General features: G+C 47.9%; 1 protein-coding gene across 6 annotated transcripts in view; it reads left to right on the forward strand.

Annotated features, from left to right (window-relative positions):
* Positions 1–17727, forward strand: part of sox5 (SRY-box transcription factor 5) — a 382969-nt gene that overhangs the window by 127631 nt on the left and 237611 nt on the right. For all 6 annotated transcript variants that reach the window (XM_033039457.1, XM_033039455.1, XM_033039456.1 and 3 more), the window contains one exon: positions 12883–13114. In XM_033039457.1, coding sequence (XP_032895348.1) covers positions 12884–13114 — 231 coding nt within the window. In that variant the 5' untranslated portion in view covers position 12883. The remainder of the gene's footprint in view (positions 1–12882; positions 13115–17727) is intronic.

Raw genomic sequence — 17727 nt, forward strand, 5'->3', positions numbered from 1 at the left:
GTTTTATTTTACTATATGCGCGCCGTTCAGAGACGATATCGTACACGCACACACACACACACACACAAACACACACACGCGCGCACACACACACACACACCGTCACACACACACACACACACCGTCACACACACACACACACACCGACACACAAACACACACACACACACCGTCACACAGCGCCACACACACACACACACCGTCACACACACCGTCACACACACACACACACACACACACACACACACACACACACACACACACACACACACACACACACACACACACACACACACACACACACACAACCAGAGGACATAGGTTTAAGGTGAAGAGGGAAAGATTTTTTAGGAATCTGAGGGGTAACTTTTTCACGCAAAGGGTGGTGAGTGTATGGAACAAGCTGCCAGAGGAGGTAGTTGAGGCAGGGACTATCGCAATGTTTAAGAAGTAATTAGATACACGGATAGGACATGTTTAGAGGGATATGGGCCAAACACAGACAGGTGGGACTCGTGTAGACGGGACATGTTGGTCGGTGTAGGCAAGTTGGACCGAAGGGCCTGTTTCCACACAGACACACACGCGCGAGTTTAGCAAAGGAACCTATTGATAAATTGGGCAATGGATCATTAACCCGCTGATTTCCAGATCCTGTTTCAGAGCTAGTGAAACCAGTCTAGGCATCCGAGCGCGGGATGGTTATTTGATGGAGACACAAGCTGGAATCTTGAGCACAGCTCAAAAGTGCTGGAGTAACTCAGCGGGTCAGGCAGCGTTTGTGGAGGGAATGGGCAGGCGAGGTTTCAGGTCGGGTCCCTACCCTTCTTCAGTCTGATTTTCTGAATCCTACCAGATATGAACCATATTACAGCCCGGGAAACATCACCCGTTCCTTCTCTCCAGAGATGCTGCCTGCCTGTCCCACTGAGTTACTCCAGCATTTTGTGTCTATCTTGATAAAGGGAAGACGGGCTCCGTGGACATTTATAAAAGGAAACGTCTAATAATAAACCCGAACCTAATATTGTTGTTGGCGCTGTGCTGCGGATTTGGGCCGCATGAAGATGATATGTTTTGTATTTCCGTGTGAATAATATTGTCAGCAGATAGACACAAAGTGCTGGAGTAACTCAGCGGGACAGGCAGCGTTTCTGGAGAGAAGCAATTGGTGACATTTGGGGGCGAGACCCCTCGTCAGACTGGGGGGGGGGGGGGGGGAGAGGGAAACGACCCGCTGAGTTACTCCAGCTTTTTTTGTGTCTATCTTCGGTTTAAACCAGCATCTGCAGTCTGTTTCCTACACATTGCCTGCCAGTCGCCGTTTGAGTGTAGACTCCGCGTGTGTGTGTGCGTAAACTTTCTCAAGAGTTTCTTTCTCATTATGGTGCAAGGCGAGTTTCCATCAAGTCTTTTTCGCCACGGCAGCGGGCGAAGGCAGGACCATTGCTAAACTAATTCCACGCACGACTGTGCTTCGGTACGATTCAGCTACAGGACAGAGAGATTCTCTGTTGCAGTTTGCCGGTTCCACACTGGACACATTCACAGTGGGAGTGAGGGGAGTGCAGCCAGAAAGATAGCGGAGAAACTAGCAGGTGGGTCTGTAACAGGGCAGGGAAGAGATTCCCATTTATCTTCAATTGCTTGTATCCTGCTTATTTCCTTAATACATTTAGATTAGATTAGATTAGATAGCCTTTATTGTCATTCAGACCGAAGTCTGAACGAAATTGCAGCAGTCAAACATACAATACAAGTCAAGAATGTAGATTCGTCATATTTCCCTAGACTGAAACATGAAATTCCTACTTGCAAATTCACCAAGGATGTTGCCAGGGCTTGAAAGGGAGACACAAAATGCTGGAGTAACTCAGCGGGACAGGCATCATCTCTGGAGAGAAGGGATAGGTGACAATTCGGGTTCAGACTGATGAGAGTCAGGAGAAAGGGAAACGAGAGATATTGACGGCGGTGAAGAGAGATCTGGAACAAATGAATGAAATAAATGCAAAAAAGTAACGGGAAAAGTGGCCAATGTTAGCTGTGGGCTGGGTGAAAGCCAGAGCTACTGGGAGAGGTTGGGCAGGCGCGGATTCAATTCCTTGTAGCGCAGGAGGCTGAGGGGTGACCTTATACAGGTGCATAACATCATGAGGGGAATAGATTGGGTGAATGCACAGTCTTTTACCCAGAGTAGGGGAATAGGCTTAAGGTGAGAGGAAAGATTTAATGAGATCCCAAGCGCAACCTTTTCACACGGAGGGTGGTGGGTACACAAACCGAACTGCCAGAGGAGGTGGTTCAAGCATGTGCTATAATGACATTTAAAAGACTCTTGGACAAGGGCATGGATAGGAAATGCTTCCAGGGATACGGACCAAATGTGGTACGAGCGTAGATGGGACATCTTGGTTGGCATGGGTTAGTTGGGCAGAAGGGCCTGTCTCCATGTTGCATGGCTCAATAACTATGTTTGTTGTATCTACTCCACCACTACTCAGCGTAGGTTCACCAGGTTAATTCCCGTGATGGCGGGATGTCATATGTGGGTAGAATGGAGCGGCTGGGCTTGTATACTCTGGAATTTAGAAGGATGAGAGGGCATCTTATTGAAACATGTAAGATTATTAAGGGATTGGACATGCTAGAGGCAGGAAACATGTTCCCAATGTTGGGGCAGTCCAGAACCAAGGGCCACAGTTTAAGAATAAGGGGTAGGCCATTTAGAACAGAGATGAGGAAAAATGTTTTCACCCGGAGAGTTTTGTGAATCTGTGGAATTCGTTGCCTCAGAAGGCAGTGGAGGCCAATTCTCTGGATGATTTCAAGAGAGAGTTAGATAGAGCTCTTAAAGATAGCGGAGTTAGGGGATATGATGAGAAGGCAAGAACGGGGTACTGATTGGGGATGATCAGCCATGATCACAGTGAATGGCAGTGTGGGCTCGAAGGGCTGAATGGCCTACCCCTGCACCTATTGTCTATTGCCTTAAGTGAATGTCTACAGTAAAAACAAGCTCACTTTAATTGATTCTCAAATAGCCTCCGAAGAAGGTCTTCACTGTTGAAATATTGATATTCAAATTTCTGCCATCGTAATTGCTACCATAAAAGACCAAACATTAGGCTTCTTTTTTTTAAAAGATGTTCCTCCTTTTAATTAGCTTTGTGTGAAGTTAATTATTGGCAGATAACTTTTAGTTGTGTGTGTGCGGCAGATATAATCTTGCACAAGCAATTTCCTTTGCTGCCTGCTCCATCTGGGAGTATGTGAGAATACCACTGGAGACTTGGTGCGTAAAGGATAGCGGATCCCCATTGCCCACCCTGTACAGTTTCCAACCAGTCCAGTTCCCACTCATTAAAAAAATAATGAGTCCCAGGGACTGAGATGAGGAAAAAACTTTTTTTGCCCAGAGAATCTGTGGAATTCTCCGCCACAGAAGGCAGTGGAGGCCAGTTCACTGGACGTTTTCAAGAGAGAGTTAGCTCTTAGGGCTATTGGAATCAATGTATATGGAGAGAAAGCAGGAACGGGGTACTGATTTTGGATGATCTGCCATTGAATGGCGGTGCTGGCTCAAGTGGCTGAATGGCCTGCACCTATTTTCTGTTTCTAAGTTTCCATCCGTCCAGTTTCCAGACACCCTTTTTTGACATGACAGTCTGCTATTGAGGCTCACTTTCTTCATCTGCTCCCAAGTATTTGCATTGGGATTCGGTCCTTGTAAAGTTTCTGTTTCATTCACTCCCATTCTTTTCCCCCTTTTATTTTCATCCTCAATTCATTCCAGGAACTTTTCCTTCCTCTTTCCTCCATCCTTTTCATTATCATTCCCCGATCCATGTTCTCCCCTTGCATCCCCTCCTCCTCCCTTCTCCGTCGTTTTCTCGCCACGCTCACCTTTCTCTCCTCTCTTCCAGAAGAAATTGGCCCCCTTCATTCCACTCCAGTCCCACAGGTTGTGAACTCCGCACGGTCCCACAACTTCTCATTGTCCACCTTGTGCAGTCCCACAGGTTCTCATCATTCACTTTGCACTGTCCCACAACCGCACTATTGGGCGGCACGGTGGCGCGGCAGTAGAGTTGCTTCCTTACAGCGCCAGAGACACAGGTTCGATCCTGACTATGGGTGCTGTCTGCACGGAGTTTGCACGTTCTCCCCGTGACCTGCATGGATTTCCTCCGAGATCTTCGGCTTCCTCCCACTAAACTAAACTAAATCTTTCATTGTCCACCTTGTATAGTCCCATAACTGCCCCTTATCCACCCTCAACAATTCCCCAACTCCTGATTGTCCATTTTCTACAGTTGCACAACTCCCCATTATCTACAGTTCCTCAACTTTTCATTGTCCACCTTGTACAGTTCCACCTCTCCCCATTGTCCACCCTGTACAAGTCCAAAACTTGTCATTGTCCACCCAGTGACTAACTGTAGTAATCTTTAAGCAAAATCTGGGATGCGAGCACTCTCAGGATATTCAATGTGGAGGGCATGGTAGACCCCTGAACCAAGTGTCACTAGGTTTGCTGAAGACGGATAAAAAGTGGAGGAAATATTGGCTGATTTCCTCCCACCCCCCTCTCTAAGTCAAATGCTGCACCCCTTACTGAGCCTACAGTGAAGACCTTCCTTCAAGGCGATTTCAGAAGCAAATAGTTCTCCTTAAACTTGATTGTTTTTACTGTAGACGAGCATGTATGGCAGTTGGGTGGAGCTGGTGCCGGTGAGGAATAGAAGGATAGGGAGAGATGAATCAAAGTGGGTGGAGGGTCCCACAGAGCACTGAGTTGGTTTGTAGACACAAGGAACTGCAGATGCCGGTTCACAAAAAGAGGCACAAAGTGCTGGAGTAACACAGTGGGTCAGGCAGCATCTCTAGAGGGAATGGATAGGGAACATTCCAGGTGGAATATTTCTTCAGACTGATTGTAGTAGGAGACAGAATGCTGGTAGAGAGGTGAAGACAGTGCACTGAAGAACTGTGCAAAACATTGTAGACTTTAGATTTTAGAGATGCAGCATGTAAACAGGCCCTTCGGCCCACCGAATCCGTGCCAGCCAGCGACCCACCTGTACACTAGCACTATCCTACACACTAGAGACAATGTTTACAATTTACAGAAGTCAATTAACCTACAAAACTGTACATCTTTGGAGTGTGGGAGGAAACCGGAGTACCCGGAGAAAACCCACGCGGTCACTGGGAGAACATACAAACTCTGTACAGACAGCGCCCGTAGTCGGGATTGAACCTGGGTCTCTGGAGCTGAAAGGCAGTGACTCTACCTCTGCGCCACAGAGGTTAATTGGGCTGTGTAAATTGCACGTAGTATGTAGGGAGTGGATGTGAAAGTGGGATAACATCAAACTAGTGTGAATGTGTGATCGATGGCCGGCGTGGACTCGGACCAAAGGGCCTGTTTCCATGCTGTAACTTACAATCAATAAGGTGATAATAGTCTTGTAATCAATCTGAAGTAGGGTCACCGATCCATGTTGTCCGGAGATGCTGCCTGACCCGGCGAGTTACTCCATCCAGCATTTTGTGTCGATCTTCCTTTTAGATATATGGCTGGTTTATACCGAAGATGGAGACAAAATGCTGAAGTAACTCAGCGGGTCAGGCAGCATCTCTGGAGAAAAGGAATAGGTGACGTTTTGGGTCGAGACCCTTCTTTATACTGAGATTCAGGGAGGGAGACACTGTCTCCTTCTCTTCAGAAATGCTGCCTGACCTGCTTAGTGAAGGGCCTGTCCCACGTGGGCGTCATTTGCGCGTCACGTAGATGGCGCACGAAGATTTTGTACATCTCAAAATCCTGGGGCGGCGCGGCCCACGTCACCATGCACGCGCGTCGTGCGTCGTGACGCGTAAATGATGTCGCGTAAATGACGCGCAAATGACACCCAAGTGGGACACGCCCTTTACTCCAGCACTTTATGTCTATTTTCCTGTTAGATGTATCAGACAGGTGGGGCAGTGGTAGAGTTGCTGCCTCACAAGGCCAGAGGACCCGGGTGCAATCCTGACTACGGAGTTTGTGCGTTCTCCCTGTGACCACGTGGGTTTTCCCCACAGTGCTCCGGTTTCCTCCCACATCCCAATGTCGTACAGGTTTGTAGGTTAACTGGCTTTGGTGGAATTGTAAATTGTCCCTAGTGTGTGTCTGTGTAGGATAGAACTCGTGTTGGGGATCGCCAGTTGGCGCGGAGTCAGTGTGCCGTAGGGCCTGTTCCGCGCTGTATCTCGAAAATCTAAAGTCTAAAGTGTTTGTCTGGCTGTTATACACAGCGACTATGCTGATCACCGCCCCCAGTGTGTTTCCCCTCAAGAGTGCAGTCACAGGGCAATGGCGACAATGGTCAGTGATGCATCCTGTCATCCTGCTGTGGGTTCGAGTATTCCAGCCATGATATGAATCACGACCGTCAGCTTAGATTGCATTTATCTGCAGGATCAGTAAACATCACAGGATGGGTGTCGGCTTTGCATCTGTTTGAGATGCAGGCTACATTTGGAGGCATCATTACGGCCGGCCCTAATTAAACAGTAACGTGATTGAGTTATGTTCCCGAGCAGCAACATCTCAGCGGATCCCGAACTCGGTGGTCAGTGTAGAAGCATCATTTTTAATTCGCCGCTGAAACACTATCCCCCCTACCGCGGGACAAACTCTGGTTTCAGTAAAATGTGCTCTAACGCAAGATCATACCCACAGGCATGAATGTCAATGTAGTTTTAGTTCTATTAGTAAAGGCCACTGTGTTAACACATTAAAGCTGCACGACCCTTCCTTTGGTGTTTGCAGCCCCCACTAGTAACGTTGCACGTGTTTCGGGTATTTGATGGGGTTGCATGCTCGGCATGGACTAGATGGGCCGAATGGGCCTGTTTTCACGCTGTATCTCTAAAACGAAGATTCTTCCCACTAGTTCCACTGTCGTCCGGCTTAGTTGCACTGTTTGTAGCCACTCGTTATCACCTTCTCCACAGCCAACAATGGACCATTGTGGGCTCCACCTTTTCTTGATCATCATTGCTGGCTCTGATTTGTACTTTTCATATCTTTCAATCATTTGTTCTTTGACTCTTTTCATATCTCGAGTTTCTCTCTCTCCCGACTCTCAGTCTGAAGAAGGGTCTTGACCTGAAACGTCACCTATGCCTTTTCTCTAGAGATGCTGCTTGTCCCGCTGAGTTACTCCAGCTTTTTGTGTCAACAAATCTTTTTGTGACGTTTTCATAAGACATAGGAGCAGAATTAGGCCATTTGGCCCATGAAGTCTACTCCCCTATTCAATTGCGGCTGATCTAATTTTTCATCTCAAGCCCATTCATCTGCCTTCTCCCACAAGTAAGAATTTCATTGTTCTATCTGGGACATATGACAATTTCACCCAGAGAGTTGTGAATTTGTGGAATTTCCTGCCACAGAGGGCAGTGGAGGCCACATCACTGGATGGATTTAAGAGAGAGTTAGATAGAGCTCTAGGGGCTAGTGGAATCACCAGTGGGATATGGGGAGAAGGCAGGCATGGGTTATTGATTGGGGACGATCAGCCATGATCGCAATGAATGTCGGCGCTGGCTCGAAGGGCCCAATGGCCTCCTCCTGCACCTATTTTATATTTTTCTATGGTTCTAAAACCCTGGATCTTTGATGCCCTTAGCAATCAAGAACCTGTCAATCTGCGCCTTAAAAATACCCCAATGACTTGGCCTCCACAGCCGTCTGTGGCAATCAATTCCACAGATTCACAACCCTCTGCCCAAAGAAATTCCTCCTCATCTCCATTCTAAAGGTACTTCCTCAACACTGTTTTACACCTCACCGATTTTACCTGCCATTTGCTTCCAGAGGACAATAAAATCAAGCACTATGTAAAATTTGTACTGATAGAAAAAATAGGGGGAAAAAAACCTACAGACGCTGAAATTTGAAAATAAACATAATGATTGAATTTCTCAGCATGTCATCCTTTCGTGGATGCTGCCTGACTTGCTAAGTTTTTTAGGCATGTTTCTGTCGTTTTTTTTCTCTTCACTGATTCAACATATTCTGCATGAGTGCGAACCATATAACACGCTGGGTTGAAATGAAATGGATTGCAATGCATAAAAACGAGATGAAATGCTGGAGTAACTCAGCGGGTCAGGCGGCATCTCTGGAGAACATGGATAGCTGACGTTTTGGGTCGGGATCTTTCTTCGGAGGGGGAGAAGAAACTTGGAAGAGAACAGAGGCAGGACAAAGCGTGGCAGATGATAGTCTGAAGAAGGGCCTCGACCCAATACATCACCTCTCCAGAGATGCTGCCTGACCCGCTGAGTTATTCCAGCATTTTGTGTCTATCTTAGATAATAGATGGATGCAGGTGAGGGGGGTTTTAATAGGCAGATTGTTGCAACAAAGGTCAGAAATAAAAGACTCAAAACATCACCTATCCCCTTTCTCCAGAGATTCTGCCTGACCCGCTGAGTTACTCCAGCACTTTGTATGTATTTTTCCCCACCTATATATTCCTTCCTCTGGCTTCACATTTCACACATCTTCTCCTTATTGTCTTATCTCACACTTCATGTCTTTTAATCTCTGACGTTTGTCCAACCATCTGTCAAACTAAACCACCCCTTCACCTGTATCCACCTATGGCTTGCCAGAATTTGGTCTGCCGTTCACCTCTTTCATCCCTTCACTCCCCCCCCCCCCCCCCCCCCCCCCACAATCAGTCTGAAGAAATGTCCCGAGCTGAAACGTTACCCCTCCACGTTCTCCAGAGATGCTGCCTTAAGGGCCTGTCCCACTTGCGCGTCACGCAGATGGCTCGCAAAGATTTTGTACATCACAAAATCCTGGGGCGCCGCGCCTAGGTCACCACGCACCATGCGCGCGTAATGTGCACTATACGTGCATCGTGACGTGTAAATGACGACGCGTAAATTACGCGCAAATGACGCCCAAGTGGGACAAGCCCTTGACCCGCTGAGTTACTCCAGCACTTTGTGTCCTTTTGTGCAATAATCAGCACCTGCAGTTACTTGTTTTTATGGATTGAAATGCATGAAAGGCTCGAGAACGTGGGGGAAGAACTTTCATTTATCCAGTGATTATGGAGACCATGTGACATCTCAACGAGCCTTATAGCACTCGAAGGTCATTCATTTTTGTAATGTAGGAAATGGAACAGCCATTTGTGTCTCTTAAATAGGAGTAGATGTGATGGTCAGATGGACTGCATAAAACAAGCTCGACAAAAGAATGAATATTGACCTGAATATTGAGATGAGCCTTTCTGCTTTCAGTCAAATTATTCCACTTGAGGGAACAAATGTGACACTGAATTGTGGGCGGCACAGTGGTACAGCAGGTAGAGCTGCTGCCTCACAGTGACAGAGGCCCGGGTTCCATCCTGACCTCTGGTGCTGTCTGTGTGGAGTTTGCACATTCCCCCTGTTGCCTCCAGCTGCTCCGGTGTCCGCCCACATTCAAAGAGGTGCGGGTCTGAAGGTTAGTTTAGATTTGGAGATACAGCACGGCATCAGGCCGTTCAGCCCACCAGGTTCAGCTCACACAGACTAGCACTATCTTACCTGACCAGCTTCGATCCTGACCTCGGGTGCTGTCTGTGCGGAGTTTGCATGTTCTCCCTGTGACCGTGTGTCCAGTTAATTGGCTCTCTGTAGAACAGGGGTTCCCAACCTTTTTCGTCCCGTTTACCCCTGGCAACTTTAATAGCACATAATAATGTTATTTCACTTATTTATGAACAACTAATGATGAACAGATACCAGTATACCAGAACCAAACACAGTCAGTCAATGAGAAAACATATGTACAAATCCAGAATCAATAAATTTACCCCCTGGGTGGGCGAAATTTACCCCAGGCTGGGAACTCTTGCTGTAGAACGAGTGTGAACAGGTGATTGGTGGTTGGCATGGACTCGGTGGGCCGAAGGGCCTCTATCTCTAAACTAAACTAAGAACTTAGTGTCTCTTTTGTACAAAGACATCTCTGACTGTTCAGCACTACCTTAGACCTGGCAGAGTTGTTATCAGAGTCCTGAGACATGGAGTGAATACGATGCAAGGTTCTGATGGCCTCTCTCCATCTAGTGAGCATGGCTCAGTGGAAACAGAAACATAGACAATAGATGTAGGAGCCGGCCACTTGGCCCTTTGAGCCAGCACTGCCATTCAATATGAGCATGGCTGATCATCCAGAATCAGTACCCTGTTCCTGCTTTCTCCCCATATCCCTTGATTCAGTTAGCCCGAAGAGCTCTATCTAATTCTCTCTTGAAAATATCCAGTGAATTGGCCTCCATGTGGAGAAAATTCCCCAGATTCACAACTCTCTGGGTGAAAAAGTTTTACCTCACACCAAACACAAACACAAACACGAACACAAACCACTGCAGATCCAGGTATCTTGAGCAGTACCCAAAGTGCTGACGTAACTCAGCAGGTGAGCCAGCATCTCTGGAGGACATGGATATGTGCCAAGTTGGTCTGGGACCCTTCGTCAGATCTTGGCTCTGAACGGGTTGAATGGGAGTGGGTATCAAGTGAATGGTGTTCAGATTGGTTGTCATGCTACCACAGTCAAACAGGGCTGCTGCCAGTTTATGCCCACATCAATGCAGGTTTAATGTGTAGGGAGTGAACTGCCGACGCTGGTATTACACCAAAGAGAGACACAAAGAGCTGGAGTAACTCAGAGGGTCAGGCAGCATCTCTGGAGAACAGAAATAGGTGACGTTTCAATGTGTAGGGGTCTGGACCCGAAATGTCATCTATTCCTTTTCTCCAATTACTCCAGAATTTTGTGTCTATCTTAAGTCTGTTGCTGAAGACAATAGAATTAACACAATTGTTGCAACTCATGGTGTTCCACATTCTTGGGGAAATTTTAAGCCAGTCCTAGATGTGCGTCATGGTTACTTGGACGGGGATATGAAGTTTGTTTTTGTGTCTGCCGTATCCTTCCTCTGCAAAATATTAGATGGTTCGAGGGAGAGGAGAGACCTTCCAGAGATTGGGGAAAGACATGACTGAAAGTGGGATCACCAGAGTTTGGTCTCTGCAAAGCACAGCAGTATAACTAAAGGGCCTGTCTCACTTTCCTGACCTAATTCACAACCTTTTTTACTCATGGACATTTTTCATCATGTTGAAAAAACACCCCGACCTACTTGATGCCACGAGTACCTACGACTAGCATCACGACCTGCTACGACCTACCTATGACCTCCTAGGACCTACCTACGACCTCCCTTGACCTGCCTACGACCTCCTATGACCTCGTGACGACCATGCTGCGAGTATGAGTCAAGGGCAAACTCGGCAGAGGTCGTGAATTAGGTCGTGAAAGTGGGACAGGCCCTTTACTGAGAAATAGAGACACAAGGAACTGCAGATTCTGGTTTACAAAAAAATGCACAAAGTGCTGGAGTAACTCAATGGTCAATGGTATTTTATTTGTCACCCATACTAAAGCACAGTGAAATTCATTTTTGTATATTGTTCAATACAAGTATCACTATGCATAAGCAGTTAGATACCTCTTAGATAAGTATCTCAGATACAGTACAAGTGTTTCGCAGTTGTACACTGAGACAGTGTACAGAGCCGCCAATTTAGTCCCAGTTGTTGTAAGTGCAGGGATCTTGACCTGACCATGAAGGTCTGTTGTCATGGCGACGTTGCAGGGTTGGCCTGGCCAAGCGTAGCCGTGGTGACCACCGCCGCTGCTCCACCGCTGTAGGCCACATCCAGTCCACGTGCTTGGCCTCTTGGAGCGGCTCCCGGTCCAGCCGAGCCCCAGGCTGGTGCAGGGCCTCCAGCGGCCCACTCCCCCGTCGAGGCCGTGCACTCCCTCCCGCAGACCCAGCGGCTCAGGCAGCATCACTGGGAGAACACGGATAGGCAATATTTCAGGTTGGGACTCTTCTTCAGATTCTCGGTACCATTGTTCAAGTCCAAAGATCCAAAACGTCACCTATCCAAGTTCTCCACAGATGCTACCTGACCCGCTGAGTTACTCCAGCACTTTGTGTCTTTCAACTGAGAAATACAGGTTTTACACCACAGGTCCCTCTCCTAGGCCTATGATATAATTGTGCCAGATAGACACAGAGTGCTGGAGTAACTCAGCGGGACAGGCAGCATCTTTGGAGAGAAGGAATGGGTGACGTTTCGGGTCGAGACCCTTCTCCGGACCGTCCTCCAGATCTGAAGAAGGGTCTCGACCCAAAACGTCACCCATTCCTTCTCTCCAGAGATGCTGCCTGTCCCACTGAGTTACTCCAGCACTCTGTGTCTTTTCCTGTAAGTCAGCATCTGCAGTTCCTTGTGTAGAGGTATTTAGGTGGGCAGAGAAATTACCTAAACAGTGAACAGAGGACATTAGTTTAACATGGCATCATGTTCAGCATGGACATTGTGGGCCAAATGGGTCTGTTTCTACGCTGTACCATTTAGTTTAGTTTAGAGATACAGCGCGAAAAACAGGCCCTTCAGCCCACCTAGTCTGTGCCAACCAGCGATCCCCGTACACTAGTACTACCCTACATAGTAGGGACATTTTACAATCTTTATCGATGCCAATTAATCTACAAACCTGTACGTCTTTGGAGTGTGTGGGGGAAACCAGAGCTCCCGGTGAAAACCCACGCGGTCTCAGGTAGAAAGTACAATCTCCATACAGACAGCGCCTGTAGTCCGGATGGAAGCGGGGTCTCCGGCGCTGTGAGGCAGCAACTCTACCGCTGCGCCACCGTGCCGCACTGTTGTAGGTTGGAAGGTGGCGATGGGTGAACGTGGCACGTGGAGGTGTGACATTGCTTCTCTTTGTCTTGTTTCCCCAAGGATGTCTTCCAAGAGACCCGCGTCTCCGTACGGAGAAACAGACGGAGAGGTGGCCAACGCGACCAGCCGACAGAAAGTGGACGAGGGAGAGAGTGACGGATACTCTGCTTTTCACCTTGCCCTTCCCCCGAACTTTGCCAACAACCTTCACCCGGAGGAACTACACACCCCGTCCACGATGACCAGAGAGGCTTTGTGTTGCGAGAGTCCAGCGTCTCTCCACGACACACCGGTAAGGTCCAACCCTCTTGCATGTCTGTCTACGTAGGCGTGAAATATCATGTTGGCTGGTTGGGATAAAGGAAGCGATTTTCGGAAAAATGTCTGTCGATGGGATTGCATAAATGTTGATAAATAGATGTTGATTGCATAAATGCAAAGGCTTTTTTTTTGCCACATGCATGTCCTGGTGTAATTGTCACCTCTTATCTTAGCTTCTTACCTGATAGATATATAAGATAGACACAAAATGGTGGAGTAACTCAGTGGGTCGGGCAGCATCTCTGGAGGAATGGGTTGCGGGTCGAGACCCTTCTTCAGACTATAGATATATAGATATCTTATGGATGCAGAATTGTAGAGTTATATACAGCACAGAAACAAGTCTGGAGGAGTGTTCCGATTCGAAATGTCACCTCTTCCTTAGCTCCGGAGATGCTGCCTGTCCTGCTGAGTTACTCCAATATTTGGTGCCTGTCTTCAGTGTAAACCAGCTGGTGCAGTTCCTTCCTACACAGAAACAAGCCCTTCGGCCCACCACGTCTATGCTGACCACCAAGCACCCACCCAGTCTGATCCCATTACCCTGCAGGTGGTCCATAGACCCTCCGTGTTGAGGAGATTCAAGTGCTCGTCCAAATTTGGACTTGTACGGCACGGAAACAGGCCCTTCGGCCCCACCCGTCCATGCCAGCCAAGACACCCCATCTAGGCTCGTCACATTTATTGAAGAATTGTTCGGGAGCTTCCTCTCAGACTGAAGAAAGGTCCCGACCCGAAACGTCGTCCGTCCATTCCCTCCACTGATGCTTCCTGGCCTACTAGGCTCCCCCTCTTCCTCCCTCTTCTCCCTCTTCTCCCATCTCTTATCAGGCAAAAGGTATAGAAGTGTGAAAACGCACATCTCCAGATTCAGAGCCAGTTTCTTCCCAGCTGTTCATCCTACTGAATCATCCTACCAAAACTAGAGAGCAGTGCTGAACTACTATCTACCTCATTGGTGACCCTTGGCCTATCCTTGAATGGACTTTGCTGGCTTAATCTTGCACTAAACGTTATTCCCTTACCATGTATCTGTACACTGTGAATGGCTCGATTGTAATCATGTGTTGGCTTTCCGCTGACTGGTTAGCACGCAACAAAAGCTTTTCACTGTACCTCGCTACACTTGGCCCTAAACTACACAGAAGCCCAGCACTTGGTGTTTAGCTCAGGTTTCTGGCGTCTGCAGTTCTTTGTGCCCCCATTCTGCGAGAATCATGTCTGCTTCAGAATGCAACACCCAATTTTTTTTTTTTACCCTCGCCTCTTGGTTGTGGGACCGTGTCATCTGCTGAGTTGTGGTAGCGCTGCCAATTTCCCTGGAAGATGTTGGCAACAAATTTGGAAGAAATGTCACAGCATAATTAAACTATATGCGGCACAGAGGAGCGAAAGGTTACTCGGTTAGTGAAATCTCACACCAAACTCACGTTCACCCCCGACTAAGCAAGCGAGCCAGTCTTTTTGCCAGTCACGTCGACCAGCGTTCACCCACACACCAACTCTACCCCACACACTGGGGACAACTTACAGAAGCCAATTCATCTACAAACACAGAAAGATAGAAAATAGGTGCAGGAGTAGGCCATTCAGTCCTTCGAGCCAGCACCACCATTCAATATGATCATAGCTGATCATCCAAAATCAGTACCCCGTTCTTGCTTTCTCCCCATACCCCTTGATTCCTAAGAGCTATATCCAACTCTCTTGAAAATATCCAGTGAACTGGCCCCCACTGCCTTCTGTGGCAGATCATTTCACATCTTGTACGTCTTTGGAGTGTGCGAGGAACCCGAGAGAAAAACACATAGGTCACAGGGAGAACGTACAAACTACGTACAGCCAGCACCGTAGTCAGGATCGAAACCGGTCTCTGGCGCTGTGAGGCAGCAATTCCACCGCTGCGCCACCACGCCAGTAACGGGGTCCCGACCCGAAATGTTGCTCCAGTGAATACAAGCCTAGTCTCCAGTGAATACAAGCCTAGTCTTTTCATATGAGGAAAGGTTGAAAAGACTAGGCTTGTATTCATTGGAGTTTAGAAGGATGAGGGGGTCTCTTATAGAAACATATAAAGTTATAAAAGGACTGGTCATGCCAGATGCAGGAAAAATGTTCTCAATGTTGGGCGAGTCCAGAACCAGGGGCCACAGTCTTAGAATAAAGGGGAAGCCATTTAAGACCTAGGTGAGAAAAAACTTTTTCACCCAGAGTTGTGAATTTGTGGAATTCCTTGCCACAGAGGGCAGTGGAGGCCAAATCACTGGATGGATTTAAGAGAGAGTTAGATAGAGCTCTAGGGGCTAGTAGAATCACCAGTGGGATATGGGGAGAAGGCAGGCACGGGTTATTGATTGGGGACGATCAGCCATGATCACAATGAATGGCGGTGCTGGCTCGAAGGGCCGAATGGCCTCCTCCTGCATCTATTTTCTATGTTTCTCTGTTTATCAGTGTCCACCAGAGATGCTGCCTGACCCGCCGGGTTACTCCAGCACACTGTGTTAATCAGACACAGCGTAAGCTTTCATTACAGGAGAAGCAAATCTCTGAACATGAAAATGTGGCTTAATCGCTTGCTGTGGTTGGAATGACGTTGAGCTGGCCACTCGTTTAATGTCAGGCTGCAGAGAGAGAGAAAAGACTGTTGGTGTAGAGGAAAGGATCAATGGATTATTTCAGATCTAAAACATCCTCTCCAAGGAGTGTGTCCATTCACATATGTAAGATATTAAGTTTACATAGATAACTCCCGGCCAAATCCATACTGACTGGCAGTGAAGTTTAGAGAGATTTACATTTGCAAATCAGTGGAACTCAAGGGCTTTGTCAGAGCAATTGTATAAAGTGATAAACAGTGCAAATCTACTCGCATGTCCCCTGATAGTGCAGCGGCTTACAGACTCTCGGAGCACCGATTACATTTTTATCTTGTCATACTGAATTAACGCGCTGGAACAAAACAATTAAACACTGGTGACCTGCTCATCTCCGAGAGTCGCTGTGACAGGAAGCGGCTGCAGTTATGGCATTTACATTTATTCCCACGACACCGGGTTCCAAAACTGTAGGGGGGGGAGAGCCGGCACAAAATCAGTGGCAGCACCGACCCCGTATGTGGCTCGACCAAGCCCACTTGTAGCTAAAGCGGTGGCCATTGATACAAGACAGACACACATAAAAAAGCCGGAGTAACTAGCGGGTCAGGCAACATTTCTGAATAGGAATGGGTGACGTTTCGGGTCGAGACCCTTCTTCAGGCTGATGTCGGGGGAGTGGGCGGGACAGAGATCGAATGTAGTCGGAGACAGTCAGACAGGTGGGAGAACTGGGGAAGGGGAGGGGATGGAGAGAGAGGGAAAGCAAGGGCTACTTGAAGTTGGAGAAGTCAATGTTCATACCGTTTCGGGTCGAGACCCTTCTTCAGAATGGTTAGTGATAAGGGAAAGGAGAGATATCGATGTAGAGAGACATAGAACAATGAATGAAAGATATGCAAAAAGTGAGATGATGATAAAAGAAACAGGCCATTGTTAGCATAACATGTGGGAAAGAATTGCAGACGCTGGTTGTAACCTAATGCCCCTGTCCCACTTAGGAAACCTGAACGGAAACCTCTCGAGAGTTTGCGCCCCACCCAAGGTTTCCGTGCGGTTCCCTGAGGTTCCCGGAGGTTTTTGTCAGTCTCCCTACCTGCTTCCACTACCTGCAACCTCCGGCAACCTCCGGGAACCGCACGGAAACCTTGGGTGGGGCGCAAAGTCTCCAGAGGTTTCCGTTCAGGTTTCCTAAGTGGGACAGGGGCATAAGTTAGACACAAAAAGCTGGAGAAACTCAGCGGGTCGGACAGCATCTCTGGAGACAAGGAATAGGTGACATTTCAGGGGGGAGGGTCTCGACCTGAAATGTCACCTGTTCCTTTGCTCTAGAGATGCTGCCTGACCCGTTGTGTTACTCCAGCTTTTTGTGTCTATCTTCGCTACCAGTAATTCAATAAGGGATTACACATTTACGGGAGAACATCGAACTCTATAACATGGAGTGGTTGAAGCAATCAATATAGATGCCTTTAGGAGAAAGCCAGATAAATCAGAGGAAGGAAGTGGTAGATGTGTATAGTTCTAGTGTAATACAGCATGGAAACAAAACGCAGGCAGGTGGGACTAGTGTCGATGGGACATGTTGGTCAGTGAGAGCTGCTGCCTCACAGCGCCAGAGACCCGGGTTCAATCCTGATCTCAGGTGCTACCTGTGTGTGTGTGTAGTTTGTGTAGCGTGTGTAGTCCCTGTAGGTTTCCATCCGGGTGCTCCGGTTTCCTCCCACATCCCAAAGACGTGCGGGGTTGTAGGTTGACTGGACGTCTTATAAATTGCCCCTCGTGTACTGAGAGTGGACGAGGAAGTGGGATAACATAGAACTCGTGTCAACGGATGATCGATGGTCGGCATTGGACTCGGTGGGCCAAAGGGCCTGCTTCTATCCATGCTGTATCTCTCCACTAAACTAAACTTGTATGTGAACGGGCGATCGATGGACTTGGGGGCCGAAGGACCTGTTTCCAGGCTCTAAGACTCCATGGCCCT

The sequence above is a fragment of the Amblyraja radiata genome, chromosome 21, assembly GCF_010909765.2.
Source record: "Amblyraja radiata isolate CabotCenter1 chromosome 21, sAmbRad1.1.pri, whole genome shotgun sequence".
NCBI classification, from domain to species: domain Eukaryota; kingdom Metazoa; phylum Chordata; class Chondrichthyes; order Rajiformes; family Rajidae; genus Amblyraja; species Amblyraja radiata.